At 40.1% G+C, this 15,483-nt stretch overlaps 1 protein-coding gene across 7 annotated transcripts; it reads right to left on the bottom strand.

Annotated features, from left to right (window-relative positions):
* Positions 1 to 1,326: 1,326 nt before the first annotated feature.
* Positions 1,327 to 7,089, bottom strand: LOC110627308 (vacuolar cation/proton exchanger 5). 7 transcript variants are annotated; one of them, XM_021773573.2, is made up of 13 exons: positions 6,934 to 7,089; positions 6,590 to 6,798; positions 6,111 to 6,311; positions 5,955 to 6,022; positions 5,658 to 5,686; positions 4,930 to 5,126; positions 4,619 to 4,831; positions 3,913 to 4,044; positions 3,379 to 3,495; positions 3,224 to 3,277; positions 2,353 to 2,469; positions 2,032 to 2,128; positions 1,327 to 1,854 (listed from the first exon to the last, which is right to left on the bottom strand). In XM_021773573.2, the coding sequence occupies exons 2-13, from the start codon at positions 6,641 to 6,643 to the stop codon at positions 1,829 to 1,831; spliced, it is 1,305 nt and encodes a 434-aa protein (XP_021629265.1). In that variant the 5' UTR covers positions 6,644 to 6,798; positions 6,934 to 7,089; the 3' UTR covers positions 1,327 to 1,828. The 7 variants fall into 7 exon arrangements, with proteins under 7 accessions (XP_021629265.1, XP_043818184.1, XP_043818185.1 ...); XM_043962249.1 differs by having other exon boundaries at positions 6,893 to 7,082; XM_043962250.1 differs by having other exon boundaries at positions 1,327 to 1,851; positions 6,590 to 7,084.
* Positions 7,090 to 15,483: the final 8,394 nt, after the last annotated feature.

Raw genomic sequence — 15,483 nt, 5'->3', positions numbered from 1 at the left:
ACCTTTATAAATATTACGATTTTTTATTTATTATATTAAAATCGAACCGGCTTAATGCACGCTACTATCAGTATATCAAATGCTAATAACTAAAAGAACCATAATCAATATATTTTATTAGTGTTTACTTTTACTTAATTTAATAGTTAAAAATATATGTAATTTACATAGAGATATTAAGTTTGAATTTCCAAGAAAATTTTATACATTACAATAGTAGAGCCTATATATTAAAGATTACATTTTCTACATTGATTTGGTTTTTCAAATCTATTTAATTTATAATTTTGCTTTTTTTAATTCTTCGAAGTAATTATTGAAAAATTATAATTTATTTGTTTAAAAAAAATTCGCTTCAAAATTTTCATTTCTAAAAGTCAGAATTTTATATATTAAGTAAAAGAAAAGCTTCATAGTTCTTCTTTATTCATTGCTGGACAGCAACGTCAAGGTAGAAATTTTCTGAGCTCATTTATGCAAGAGAAAAGAAAATTAATAGTTGATAAAGAAGGGTCGACTTTTCAATTGGCTTTTGCTTTTTTTTTTTTCCTCCCTTATTTCCTTGTATATTACTCAATCTTTTAATTTCAAGATTGCTAAGAGAGAAAATCCTCTTCCTTTTCTTTCTTTCTTCTCCGAGACTACAGGTCTCTTTTAGTGGCGTCCTCTACTCTGAGGGGAAGGGGAGCTTTCGTTCTTGCATTGGAAGTGGGTTTTTGCTCCCACTTCTAAGTGGGATGGTGTGTATGTAAGTAAGTAGATTTGGCGATGTGAGGAGCTCTACTCACTCCTACTCTCCTTGTGTTTGTAGTCTTGTACTTGTAGGTTTTTGGCTCCCAGAGCTCTGGCTTTCCCTTCTGTTATCTTCAATAAAAGAGTGGCTAATGGATGAATCGTTAGACTCAAGGAGTTCGATAAGCAATAATGGAACACTTGAAAAACTTCCTTGATAGTTCTAGATTGCCTCCCAATGGTCCTGCATCACCTCCTACTTCTGTTTTTGAATTCCTGTGCTTCTCGTGAGACTTTATATCTTCATTTTTTGCAGCTCCCTAGTCCTCATTTGTATGTCGGTGTTGGCTAACTAAGGATACAGATGATGGAGGTGACATTGCTCCTTTCTCTGCTACTGTTCCAATTTAGGCTATGGTTAAGGATTTGGGTCTAGAAACTGTGCTTCTTTTTCTGCTGATTGTAATTGGGCGATCTGCTTCTTTTATCTTTTAACAAGTAATCGCACGTAAAGCCTTTATCTTTTAATGCAAGCTATTACTGTTTAAATTCTTTCATTGCAAATAAGAAAAATTGACAAAAAAAGAAAATTAATTGAACTAAATTCTTGTATATTTCAAATAGAGGGTACATATTTTCCTCCTTCCAAGTATCAAAGATAGGCTATCCCTCTTATAGAGAAATGCTACCCTAAAATTTTACTGATATAACAGATTCAATAATGGGGAAGTATAAGCCAAAGGGCAAAGGAAATTACAAGGGTTAGTAAAAGTTTCTATTGTTTTGTAATATATACTTTGATTTTCTTGCCTTTTCACTTTCCCTATTAATCCTACACTAAATTTCAATGCAAATTAAAGCCTGTATCTAGCCATCCTCTTCACACATACATGATGATACACAAGAAATCGACAAGTTGCTACCAAATCTTATAAACTGCAGAAGTTGAAACTGAAACTCTCAAAATTCCGGCTCCAGCAAAAACACCTGTTAGAATCCTTCACCCCAAAAGAACCAAGTTTTGTACAATTCTACAAACCATGCATTCGATACAAGTCCTCCAGCTCAAATGCATTCTCATGATTACTTCATTTCTTTATTCGCTAGGTTTTGGCGGATCTACTGCACATTCACATGAATGACATTCTGTTAAGTATTGTCGAAAGTTGACGTACGCAACTCTGTATGAATGTATGTGATACCAAGAGCAGATGTATGAACCGATATGAATTGAATAAAAAAATTGTGAAAAGTAAAAAATGGTTCATAAATAGTGAGCTTTGCGATTGACTGCCATACCTACTGAAGAAGGGTCCATATGTACAAAGAAACTTGCAGCAACTATTAGGTAGCAGAAGATAAGCATTAATCCTTTAAAGTAATTAGAAGTTCCCTCCTGCAAGCTCCGCGAAACAGGTCATGCATTAATACCTTTGAATTTGTGATATGAACTCCATAATTGGAGAATGTAGATTGAAATTTGATCCATTTACAGCTGATATTTTAATATCAAGTTTCTACCAATATAAAATTCTTAACTGCAGAACTATCTTTAATATCAATCATTCATGCAAAATTTGTAGCAAAATAATAAAAGGACCAAATTATCCAACAACAAACCTGCAACATAAAGGCGACCACTAGAACAGTTATAAAAAGTGTTGCGGTCTCAAAAAGTTGAAAATTTAAGTCCATGGGACATCCCATGATCCAGCCAGCAACAACAAGGAAAGGTATCTGCAGTTGTCGGCCAAAACAAAGGAGTTATAAAAGCAACATACTTGCAGCTCCCTGATCAGAGAATGCCAAAAATATGTAGTACGAAAAAAGATACAAAATGCTTGGTCAAGAAACTGAAGCACTAAATGAAAGCTGTTGTTATCTAGTAAAAGTTAAGCTAATACAGACACCAAATAAGAAAAAAATATGAATGCTAAAATGTTTGAAACAAAATTTGGCAAGGAAGTAAATCACAAATATAGATATTTCACCCAATTTCAGCAACAAATTGAAATTCGTCAATTTATGAATAGCGGATATAGAACCATTAAAACTGATTTCTTCAGCTCTTTCTTCTTAATCCCTTATTAATTGTCTAAAACCAGGTCCAAGTGATATTCTATAAGGTGGGAAAAAGTGTAGAATATAGCAACTAGAATCAAAATAATGCAGTAAACGGCAAGATATTCTCTAAAAATTTAAATGATCACAGGTTTTACTTGTTACAGGAAGTCATATTTATATATGATGCACTTTTTTGTTTGAGCTTTAAAATGTCATTTTTATAATGTTTTTTCTTCCGCTGATATTATATTTCTTAGTTCTCAAAGAAATATAAAATACTAATTGAAAAAAAAAAGTTCCTCTACATGTATAGAAATTTTTCTCGATTCAGGAAATGTGCATGTACATGAGCAATTCTAGAAGAAAAAGGCTGATATGAAATTATTAAATGTTAAAGGCTACAATTCATCGAGTTTTTGGTACTCACCGCAAACATTGATATCTGCGTTGACGAGCCTATTGCCACTCCCAAAGAGAGATCCTACATCAAATTGATTGAATAAGGAGTAATAATTTGGGAAACAGGGTTGCTTAGCCATGTGTAATAATTGCTTCGTAAAGCTGAGAGGATAAAGCACTTACAAGCTTGTCTTTCATGGCAAACATAATAGCACCTGCATGCTCTGCTGCATTTCCAACAATAGGAAGCAGGATAACACTTATAAATGCTACTGGTAATTTCCATTCAGTAGATGCTCCCTGAAAGTGTATCGCGTGGTAAGGACATGCAGAAATAGATTCCAGACAAAAGATAATCTTCCAACATAAAAGTCTCAGCAAACACGAAATTAGAACTTTTAATCTCTAATGCATATAAGGTTAAATGTGAATAATGTAGATTGTAGGCATTTTGACAAATATAAGACTGACTACAGATGTTTCACTGTTGAGCACAAACTCCTATCACTGGCCAATGGAGGCAAATAAGGAACACAAGTGGAAACAATAAATAAATAAATCTTTAAAAAAAGAGCCTTCGTCTTCACAAATCGCTTGTATCTTTTTTTTTTTTGGGGGGGGGGGTGGGGGTGTTGAAGGGGGAGGGTAAAAGATATAAAGGAATGTGAAAAATAAAGCAGCAATACAGAATGGCATAAATTAATAAGACAAAAATACCTCTATGGCATCAACTACATATTCGGAGAGGACCGAAATCCATACAGTTAAAAGAAATAGCCATATGATTGCTTCCCACTTTGAGATCTCAGGAGATTCATCATCGTCTGCATTCCAATTTTGACTCTCTTCCTGATTTTAGGCAATTAATATCAAATCTAATAAAGGGAATTATAATATAACAAGATTTCAAAATGTTTGTGCTTCATATCAATTGAATAACAAATCAAGCTCAAGAGAGACAAGTGACAATTAACCGTAAGTGCATTCCTTATACTGGCTTTTCTGTTTATAAGTCTGACAATGGACTAGAATCAATTAATGAAAAGTTCTCATTGATTGCTTTCTCATGACGGTTTCAAATGAATTCAAGAGGATGTTAACACTCATATTCCGCTAATAGCCTATATGATCAGAAATCGATATTTCTATCAAAAAACATGAACATTTTATCCTGAGAATGATTATAGATTCTCTATTGACGGTCTTCAGCCAACATTAGAACTACAAAAAGTTGTCTTGCCTTGTGAAAGAAGTATACTAAAAAATTTGTATGGTTCATTGGTTATTAGTTGAATTCTATTTCCACATATAAAGGAAAAAGGAGAGAACAATTTGTCCAATAATGAAGACTAGAGAGAAGCAATGCATCACAGAAAACAACCATGTAATAATTTTCTTTAGAAAATGAAGCTAAGCTACTGACCCCATTCACTGGAACATAAAGATTTTTCTGGCTTCTCAGCTGAAAATAGAGAAATGCAGCATATGCAGCCAGCATGACACAGCTGCTAAACCTTGAAAGAGCCAACTCAGACTTCCCAAACTGCAGTTCTGTTCTTGTGGAGTGGAGAACAGCAGGGAATAGCAGGCCCATGACTGCCATCAACAGCAAACTTGAATTCACTGTAGCAGCTCCCTAAAAAAGGGTAATTGAATTATGAAGTGTAAAAATGTGGGGAAAAATAGTTAAGAAAAACCCCTGCTTCTTCTATACCATGCTTAGGGTGAATATACCTTATCAAACACTTGTTCCCTCTCAACAATCACAAGTCCACCACAGAAGAATGCACATCCAAGCACCAGCAACATGTTTGACAAGATTGATCCAAGTAATGACTGTTGAGCGACACGGATCATCCCACTCCTCAATGCATAAATTGATATTATCAGTTCAGTTGCATTTCCAAAAGTAGCATTTAAAAGTCCTCCAACTGCAAGTTTCATATGAGGTCATTATCAACCAAGAGGGGGAAAGAAAAAAAAAGTAACAAATTGATTGGTTGAATACAGCTATTGGTACCAATATGCATTGCAAGTTGTAAGATATATTTTTTTGGTGGAATCCAAGCACTGCCATTGGGGGAATTTTTCAGAGGGAGTAAGTGTGAGGCAGGGGAGGAAAGGTAGGAGTTTACAAATATATAACTAATTGGCAATCGCACATTATGTTAAATAACATATGCACTATGCTTTTGATAGTTTTGAAAGATTTCTAGTGATAGTGCATTCTATCTTGTGTATTCATATGCTTCTATGACATGAATCCGCGAAGCTTATTAAAGCAGAACATGTAGAAGAAGTTATATCACCAAGAGAAGGGTGGGGTTAAAATCACATGAAATCTGGAATCAAATATTTTGTTAACCAAATATTTCAGTGCTTTATGAAAAATCTAAAGATGTGCATGCAGACAGAAAAGGAGATAATAATGCAGCCAGACATCCTTCTATAAAGTAGCATACCTGTAGGTCCAGTATAGAAAGCTAGCTGCCTGCATCAAAAGTAAGCCAAAAATGAATTAGGTACTCGTTAATCCAAAGAAATGCTATAACAAACTAATGCAGATGACATTGAGGTGCACTCCAAGCTTTTCAATTAATTTAAGTTTAAACATTTAAGCAAAACTCTCAAGGCATTCCCTCCAATGCTGAATTAATCCCCCTTTAGCCTAGTAGACGAGGTTTTAAACCCTTGCATTCCCCCTTCACTGAATTAAGATGATATAAAGAAGATTACGGATAAAATGATTGAAACCTTACTCTGTAGCATAGCCCAGGCGCTCAGCCAGAGGAATTATGCCCAACAAGCTGAAAACAAAGACCCAACCCTGAAACACACTCAAGCAAATGAATGAACAAAGGAAACCAGGTAAATCAATGGACAAAAAAAAGAAAGAAAGAAAGATGTGAACTTACATGATTGTCAGACATCAGATCAAGCAGGATTGTTAAAGGACCAAAAACCATAAGTAAGTTGATTTTGTTAGAGAGTACCACAATCTTTATGCTATCAAGGACTCTATTCCTTGGCCCATCACTTCTAGTGAACAATGAACCTCTAACATCATGAATCTCATTCTCAAAGTCAAGCACAGATTTATCTTCTAATGATGCCATCTGTTGCAGCAAAACCCAATTCATCAAATTCCGATACCCACAAATATAACACATTGAAATTATATGCATACGTATACAATCCCTCGATTCAACCCAAAAGCTTAACCTATTAGAGATACCCTCTTGACATATGGTGAAATATAAAGACACAATTGAACTAAACCGACACATATGCCATCGGCTCTAACATCACATGAAAAATACTCGATAAAGAGAAAATCTAAGCTATTGGGTTGTGAATTTTTTACAAAATCAATGAACAAAAGAAGGTTAAAAACCTCGAGGGAATGAATTCGAATGAAAGGAGGGTCGTTGGTCCTGCGGGTACCCATGATACGTTTTTAAGCAAGAAAAGCAGCCAAAATTCCATCACCAAGCACAGGCATGAGTGCTAAATCAGATTGTTTATATCCAATGAACTGGGAAACTACAGGGCAATGTAAAAGAAGCAGAAAATAGTGACTTTTCTGGCAAGAAGAGAAATTTCCTGGAAAGTGAACAAGTGAATGGAAGTCAATGGTTGATATTTTAGGTTTCAAGATTAAGACTTGAAACCGAAAAACGAGAATATGAAAAATGACTGGGGTTAAGGAATGCATTAACGGTTTGAAACGAAAGATACCCTCTTCATCGATAATAATCACTGGAGAGCGCCATTGTAGCCGATATTTCTCATTTCTATTCGCAGAGAAAGAAAGCGAGGGAAAATAGGAATCATTGATTTTCTTTTTTCTTTTTTCTTTTTTTCTTTTTTGCCTCCATTCCTACCGCTACGGGGTGTAATAGCTGCGCGTAGAAGTTAAATGAGAGGTAAAATTATTTTTTAGTCTTTATGCGTAATTTCTCTCTCTATTTTTAAAATTTAACATTTTTATTTTTAAATTTAATTTAGTTAAAATTTAAAATTTTTCTATTAAAAGTTTTAAATTTTTTAAATTTAATTTCATTAAAATTTAAAATTTTTCTATTAAAAATTTCTGTTAAATTAATAATTTTCATTTCATTAAAAAAATAAATATAATTTTAAAAATATTTTTATTAATAATAAAATAAAAAAATTATTATTTAATTTTTATAATATAAAAAAATTTATTATTTAATTTTTTAATTTTAAAAAATATATTAAAATATGTATGGAATTTTAAAAAAAATCTTCCTCCATTGATTTTATTATTAAATATTTTACTATCTAATTTTTATAATTTAGAAAAAATTATTAGTTGATCCTCAAATTATTAAAAAGTTTACGATAGTCACTTCATATTAGGGGTATTTTAGATTTATTTTTATAATATTTAGCGACTAAAATTAACAAAAAGAATAATTAGTAGATTTTTTAAAATGTCAGAGGCGTTTTAATAAATTTTTCAAATAGTTAGCGGTGATCGACAGTGAACAATTCTAATCACATGCTCCAATGGGGTATCTCATTAGACATCAAGCTTGGTTGAACATAAACATCATAAGACATAGATCATGTATATACATGGGATTTCTCAAACATACTATGGTCAAGCACAATTCTAATCCTCAATATCAATATTACATAACATGACTGATCATAACTTTACATTATTTTACAAATCATCATGTCCACATTTAACTATTTCGAATCACATGACTTTACTCTTCTTGATTTCCTGATCTAGCCTGTACCTGCAAACCTGGGGGATATAGGGAAAGGGGTGAGCTACTAGAGCCCAGTGAGCAGAATACTAAGACATTTAAAACATATGTCATCATGTAATGCATCATATCACAGACAAATCACATCAAGGGTAATCTTGTCACCAAATAGTCCCAGCATCATGTCCGTGCCAGGCCGTAGAATGGAGTCCTGGTCTTCCTGTCATATCATAACATTACTTACCATTGCCCTAGGGCCTCATCTGGGCACCTCGTCTTCGCGTTCCATACCGTGACAGGCCGTAGAATGGGGTCCTGGTCTTTCATACCGTGCCAGGCCGTAGAATGGGGTCCTGGTCTTTCCTCAGGGACTAATTGGATCATACAGCATTCACCCACATCCACAATAAAGAATGCAGTGCAATATATTCGTGAATTCTAATGCAACAACCTATTATATCACATGGCATTCGTGATGCATGATTCATGCTAAAACTTGCATTAAGTTAAAACATAAGGTTTATTCTACTCACCTCAGGCTAACTCTGACAATGAACTGAAGCAGCTGACTCACTGCTGGGGTCCTCGGTTCCTTGGGTCCGAACCTACACAGGTGGACTCAAATAAGGGACCAAACATACTAGAACATGACTCTAAAAAATATCCCCCATGTAATACCCGGCTAGACTCCGGTATCGGGATTCCTACCGTCCGGTGGAATCTTGGATGTCGGAGGCCTCTAGAAGGGTAGGAACCATGTTTTTATAAAATGTTTTAATGTGTTTTATGTTTTAAGCATGAAAGAAAATGAGTTTTTGCATGAAAATAGCATTGGAGGAAAACTCAGGTTCGGCCGCCGAACATGCATGCGTTGCGGGTGTGCTTTAGGCCCCCGAAGGCATAAGTGAGGGAAGTCCAGGTTCGGCCGCCGAACCTCAAGTTCGGCCGCCGAACATGGCATGCATGCGGAGGCACATTCGGCCCCCGAACGTGGTCTGGCCAGCCACTATAAAAGGGTCCCTTAGCCGAAAACGGGCGAGCTTTTTCCCCATTTTCGGCCAAGGTGAGCTCTCCGCCGTCCCTCACCAATCTTTGATGTTCTTCCTCTAAATCTTTCAAGATTTTCATTTGTTTTAACTTTGTTTTGAAGATTTAAGCTTTTGAGCAAAGTTTTGGAGCTTGGAGGTTCAAGAACCCAATCTCTCCCAACTCCGAGTTTTAGGTCGTCTCTCTCGATCTTCAAGAGGTAAGAGCCGATCTTAAGCTCATTGCATGTTTTAAGTAAGTTTTAAGTAGATCTATGGGTTAGAATGCATGTTTAGGTTATGGTTATGTTTATGGGTATAAATGTATGTTCATGAACAATGTGGATGCTTGTTGTGTTGTAGATGGGGTTTATGATGGTTTGAGGCCCCTAGGAACATGTATGCTTGTGTTTGTGTGTTGTAGAATAGGTTTGATGCATGTTTGGAAGGTTTGGAGACGAAATGTGCAAAAGGAGCCAAGTTTCTGCCCTTTGGCAGAAACCAGGCTCGGCAGCCGAAGGACTTTCGGCCGCCGAACATGGCTGGGGAGGCAGCCTTTCGGCTGCCGAAGCCTGCCCCCGAAAGGAGACTTTCGTCTCTGTCTGGCAATTTCGACCGCCGAAAGTGCCGCCGAACATGCATGAGTTTCGTCTCTGTCTGGGAGTTTCGGTCGCCGAAGGTGCCGCCGAACCTGCCTGACTTTCGGCTCTGGAGGGACTTTCGGCCGCCGAACCTGCCGCCGAAAGTGCCCTGTCCAGGCCTCCTTTGCATGTTTCTCTATGGTTGTTTCATGATGTTTTAGGGGGTTTTTGGGGAGTAGTTTATAGTTATGTTCTAGTATGTTTGGTCCCTCATTTGAGTCCACCTGTGTAGGTTCGGACCCGAGGAACCGAGGACCCCATCAGTAAGTTCAGCTGCTTCGGTGTTGTCAGAGTCAGCCAGAGGTGAGTGGAATCAAACTTAATCTTTTAAATTGAGAAATTAAATGTTTTATCATGTTTCATGCATCATGATTATGCAATAGGATGATTGCATTAGTTTTCACGAATATGCCGCATTGCATCGATTGTTGTTGATGTGGGTGAATGTTGGATGACCCAATTAGTCCATGACAGGAAGACCAGGACCCCATTCTACGGCCTGGCACAGAGTAAGGAAAGACCAGGACCCCATTCTACGGCCTGGCACGGTTATGGGACTCGAAGACCAGGAGCCCAGAGGAGGCCCTGGGATAATGGTAAGTAATGTATGTTATGACAGGAAGACCAGGACCCCATGCTATGGCCTGACACAGAGTTAGCTTGGACTAATTGGTGACAAGTTCACCCAACCCTTATGTGAATTGTCTGTGTTATGATGCATTCCATTGAAGCATAGTGTTATTATGTTTTATAGTTCTACTCACTGGGCCTTTAGCTCACCCCTCTCCCTTTTACCCCTAGGATTTGCAGGTACAGAATAGAAGAGGAGGTCGGTTATAGTAAAGCTTGTTTATGTAATAGGTAGGATGTGGACATGACAAATCATAGAACGATGTAATGTAAAAGTACAGTATTGTTATGTAAGGATGTTTATGGATATTAGAGGTGTGCTTGACCATAGAATATTGTTATCCCTTTTAATTCATAATCATGGATTTTTATGTCGTTTATGTAAACCCACTCAACTTATGTTATGTCACCCATTGGGGGCACTGATGAGATCCCACAGAGGGATCAATGTTATGTTAATGTATATGCTCAGGTTGAGTTTGGTTGATGTGTATGAAAAGAAAAGTTTTAATTTTTATGTATGTTGTTGATCATGTATGGGATTATACAGGTTTACAGGTTATATGTCAGGCTTGCTACGGGTCCCAGCGACCTTAAGCCGATCTGGATCCTAGCGCCGGTAGCGGTCCGATTTTCGGGTCGTTACAGAGTGGTATCAGAGCACTAGGTTCATATGGTCGGACCTAGAGTGTCGGGCTCATAGATGTTCTAGAAGGTCAAGCACAATAGGAAAGATCATGTCCACTAGGATAGGATGTGGAGTCCTGTCTTGTATGATGATGTGAAATGCCATGATAATATGCATGTGCATTACTGATATGCTATGATATGTGACGTATGTGACGTGGGTTCATGTGTTCCCACATGAACCATATGGTGCTAATGTTTGTTTGTGATGTGTACTGTTTTTCAGAAAATAGGATGAGAGGAACTCGTCGATCAGCAAGATTGACTGGAGTACCACCTGAGGATGAGGGCACGAGCGCTCGTCCTCCAGCATTGCCTAGGGCAATGTCTAGTAGGTCTAACAGAGAAAGAGCATCAAGAGACCCTAGAAGGTCTCTGGATTTGGGTAGAAGCAGATCAGTGAGGGGAACAGTTCAGGGAGGAATGTATGAGGGCATGGGGGATGATATGGATGTAGAGCAGAGGAGGGATGGCAGTCTGGGAGTTAGCATGTCAGAGGAAGGTATGAGAGAGTCCCAAGGAGGTACTCAGGCCTCGGGATTTGTTCAGCCAACCCACTACCCACACTTCTCACAACACCCCGGGTATTCGATGGGAGGTACATCGGATTACCCTAGCTTCACCCCTTATCCCACACAGATGCCATACCCACCTTACTACCCACCATACTCACAGTACCCAATGTATCCACCTCCACCCTACTATCCAAATCCAGCAAACCCTACCTCAGAAAATGTTACACCATCTCCACCACCTGCAGAACCAGCAGCCCCAGTTACTCAACCTTCTAGACCTAGTTCAGCCAGTGGGAGCAAGGTCAAGATGACCGATTACATGAAACTGGGTGCTCCTCAGTATGAAAAAGGGGATGACCCATTTGTGTATCTTGAGAGGGTTAAAGTGATCACAGAGGAGATTGGGGCTGATGATAGTAGAGCCATTCAGATGGCTGGGTTCACACTTAAGTGCAAAAAGGCACGAGAGTGGTTCAAGAATTATGTGAACCCGAGAGTGGACAGCATGTCTTGGGAGGAGTTTGCAAACGAGTTTGCAGGATGGGCTTTTCTCGATAGTTCAAGGGAGCTGAAGATGATAGAGTTTGAACAGTTGAGGCAGACGGATGAAATGAGTGTAGAGGAGTACACCGACAGATTCTTGGAGCTGTTGCCTTTTGCTGGGCAGAGTCTGGATACAAATTCGAAGAGGTCAAGGAGGTATGTCATGAAACTCCATTCCAGGTATTCCTCCTTGATTCAGTCAGTGGACAGGGAGAGCTTCCATGCCATAGTAGATATGGCCAGGAAAATGGAGGCCAGTGCCATCGTTCAGGGGGCAATTAAGCAGTCAGTGGCACAGTCTTCTAGTCCTAAAACTCCGGGTGGGGGAAGATTAGATCCCTCTACCCTGAGTGCAGCAGCTTCAGGCAGTAAGAGATGGGGTAAGCCCAAGGGTAAGAAGAATAAGTTCTGGAGTAAAGTCAAGTCCAGTATGGGATTTGGGAGTGGCTCAAGCTCTGGTGCAGATAATGCAGTTTGTGCGAGGTGTGGTAAGCCACACAAGGGAGTATGTCGGTTTGGGACGAACGCCTGTTTCAGATGTGGTCAGGAGGGGCATATGGCTCGAGAATGTCCAAGAGCAGTCCCGATGGCTCAGTCCCAGCAGACAGCCTCAGGCAGTGTAGCGCAGCCAGCAGCTCCAGCCATGACTCAGGCCAGTGGCAGAGGCAGAGGGAGAGGAGCAGCCTCTTCTTCAGCGGGTTTCAGAGGTGAAGGTCCATCAGCTCCAGCACGGATCTTCACAATGACACAGCAGGAGGCAGATGCATCTAACACCGTGGTGGCAGGTAACTTAGTCATTGGTTGTTCAGATGTGTATGCCTTGATGGACCCTGGTGCATCTCATTCTTTTATTGCTCCGAGAGCCGTGGGGAGGTTGGGTCTGATGACTTCTGGGTTAGAGTGTCCTCTCTGGGTCAGTGGACCCAAGTGTGATCCATCAGTGGCAGAGTCAGTCTGCCAGTGTAGTCCTGTGTTTGTTGAGGGAAGATGCTTGTCCGCCGACCTGGTGGTTCTAGATTTGACAGATTTTGATGTCATTCTAGGGATGGACTGGTTATCTACCCATGGTGCTACCTTGGACTGCAGGGACAAGGTAGTCAGGTTCAGAGGTCAGGATGGGTCTGAGGTTGTCTTCAGAGGAGACAGGAGGGGTACACCTAGAGGTCTAATATCAGCTCTTCAGGCTCGTAGGTTGCTCAGGAGGGAATGTCAGGGGTATTTGGCTCATGTGAGAGAGCTTAGCAGTCAGGTCAGAGAGCCCGCCTCGGTGCCAGTGGTTAGAGAGTTCTTAGATGTGTTCCCAGACGAGCTGCCAGGTTTACCACCTGCTAGGGAGATAGAGTTCAAGATAGAACTGATGCCTGGAACCCGACCGATCTCTATCCCTCCCTACAGGATGGCGCCAGCAGAATTGAAAGAGTTGAAGGAGCAGTTACAGGAGCTGGTAGACAAGGGCTTCATCCGACCGAGTACCTCACCCTGGGGTGCTCCAGTTTTATTTGTGAGAAAGAAGGATGGATCCCTTAGACTTTGTATCGACTACAGGCAGTTGAACAAAGTCACTACCAAGAACAAGTACCCATTACCAAGGATCGACGATCTATTCGACCAGCTAGCAGGAGCGGGTTGTTTCTCCAAAATAGATCTGAGATCGGGGTACCATCAGCTGAGGATCAGAGAAGAGGATGTGCCAAAGACAGCTTTCAGGACCAGATATGGGCATTTTGAGTTCCTTGTGATGCCGTTCGGGTTAACCAACGCCCCTGCAGCATTCATGGATCTCATGAACAGAGTGTTTAGCCAGTACCTGGATCACTTTGTTATTGTCTTCATAGATGATATCTTAGTGTATTCCAGGAATGCAGAGGAGCATGCCCATCATCTGAGGTTGGTTCTGCAGACCTTAAGGGAACATGGCTTGTATGCCAAGTTCTCTAAGTGTGAATTCTGGCTGAGGAGCATTTCATTCTTGGGGCATGTGGTGTCAGAAAATGGAATAGAGGTAGACCCCAAGAAGGTAGAAGCTGTGGCTAACTGGCCTAGACCCACTTCAGTGACAGAGATTAGAAGTTTCTTGGGTTTGGCAGGTTACTACAGGAGGTTCGTTCAGGACTTCTCGAAAATAGCAGCTCCTCTGACCAGGTTAACCAGGAAGAATAAGAAGTTTGTGTGGACCGACCAGTGCGAAGAGAGTTTTGAAGAGCTTAAGAAGAGGTTGACGTCGGCACCAGTGTTAGCTTTGCCGGCTAGCAATGAGGACTTCACGGTTTTCTGTGATTCATCCCGAGTGGGACTGGGTTGTGTGCTTATGCAGAATGAAAGGGTGATTGCTTATGCTTCTAGGCAGCTAAAGAAGCATGAGTTAAATTACCCCACACATGACCTGGAAATGGCAGCAGTTATCTTTGCACTCAAGATGTGGAGGCATTACCTTTACGATGTTAAATGTGAGATCTTCACAGATCATAAAAGCCTGCAGTACATCCTGAGTCAAAGAGATTTGAACTTGAGACAGAGAAGATGGGTAGAGCTGCTGAGTGACTATGATTGCAAGATTCAGTATCATCCGGGTAAGGCGAATGTCGTGGCAGACGCCCTAAGCCGGAAGTCACTAGGCAGTCTATCCCACATCACGGCAGAGAGGAGACCAATGGTGAAGGAGTTTTACAAGCTCATTGATGAAGGTCTACAGTTGGAGTTGTTTGGTACAGGTGCCTTGGTTGCTCAGATGAAAGTGACACCCGTGTTTCTGGAGCAGGTGGCTCAGAAACAGCATGAGGACCCAGAATTAGTGAAGATTGCCAGGACTATTCAGTCAGGCAAGGACAGTGAGTTCAGATTTGACAGCAAAAGGATCCTCCGCTATGGGAGTCGACTTTGTGTACCAGATGACATAGGGCTAAAAGGAGACATTATGAGAGAGGCTCATAATGCAAGATACAACATTCACCCCGGAGCCACCAAGATGTATCAAGATTTGAAAAAGGTTTATTGGTGGCCAGCCATGAAGAAAGAAGTGGCACAGTTTGTGTCAGCCTGCGAAGTGTGTCAGAGGGTGAAGCTGGAACATCAGAAGCCGGCTGGAATGCTTAACCCGCTACCTATTCCAGAGTGGAAATGGGAGAATATAGCTATGGACTTCGTAGTGGGGTTACCGGCGACGTCCAACAGATTGGACTCCATATGGGTGATTGTGGACAGACTCACCAAATCTGCTCACTTCATCCCTGTCAGGAGTGGCTATTCTGTGGACAAGTTGGCGCAAGTGTATGTTGATGAGATAGTCAGACTGCATGGGGTTCCTGTTTCTATAGTGTCAGATAGAGGACCCCAGTTCACCTCTAGGTTTTGGCGGAGTCTGCAGGATGCCATGGGTACCAGGTTGGATTTCAGTACTGCCTTCCATCCACAGACTGACGGACAGTCAGAAAGGACCATCCAGACTATCGAGGATATGCTTAGAATGTGTGTGCTGGACTTTGGCGGTTCTTGGAGGCAGCATCTA

This window comes from Manihot esculenta, chromosome 12 (genome assembly GCF_001659605.2).
Source record: "Manihot esculenta cultivar AM560-2 chromosome 12, M.esculenta_v8, whole genome shotgun sequence".
NCBI classification, from domain to species: Eukaryota; Viridiplantae; Streptophyta; class Magnoliopsida; order Malpighiales; family Euphorbiaceae; genus Manihot; species Manihot esculenta.
This window is presented reverse-complemented; position numbering and strand designations above follow the sequence as displayed.

What these genes read in the sequence shown, in the direction of transcription:
- LOC110627308 (XM_021773573.2), bottom strand. Translation starts at nt 6,643, where the DNA reads ATGGGTACCCGCAGGACCAACGACCCTCCTTTCATTCGAATTCATTCC. An exon ending in TTTATGTTCCAGTGAATGGG is followed by an intron (nt 4,045 to 4,618) that starts GTCAGTAGCTTA and finishes GCCTAAAATCAG; the next exon opens with GAAGAGAGTCAAAATTGGAA. An exon ending in ATGTAGTTGATGCCATAGAG is followed by an intron (nt 3,496 to 3,912) that starts GTATTTTTGTCT and finishes ATACACTTTCAG; the next exon opens with GGAGCATCTACTGAATGGAA.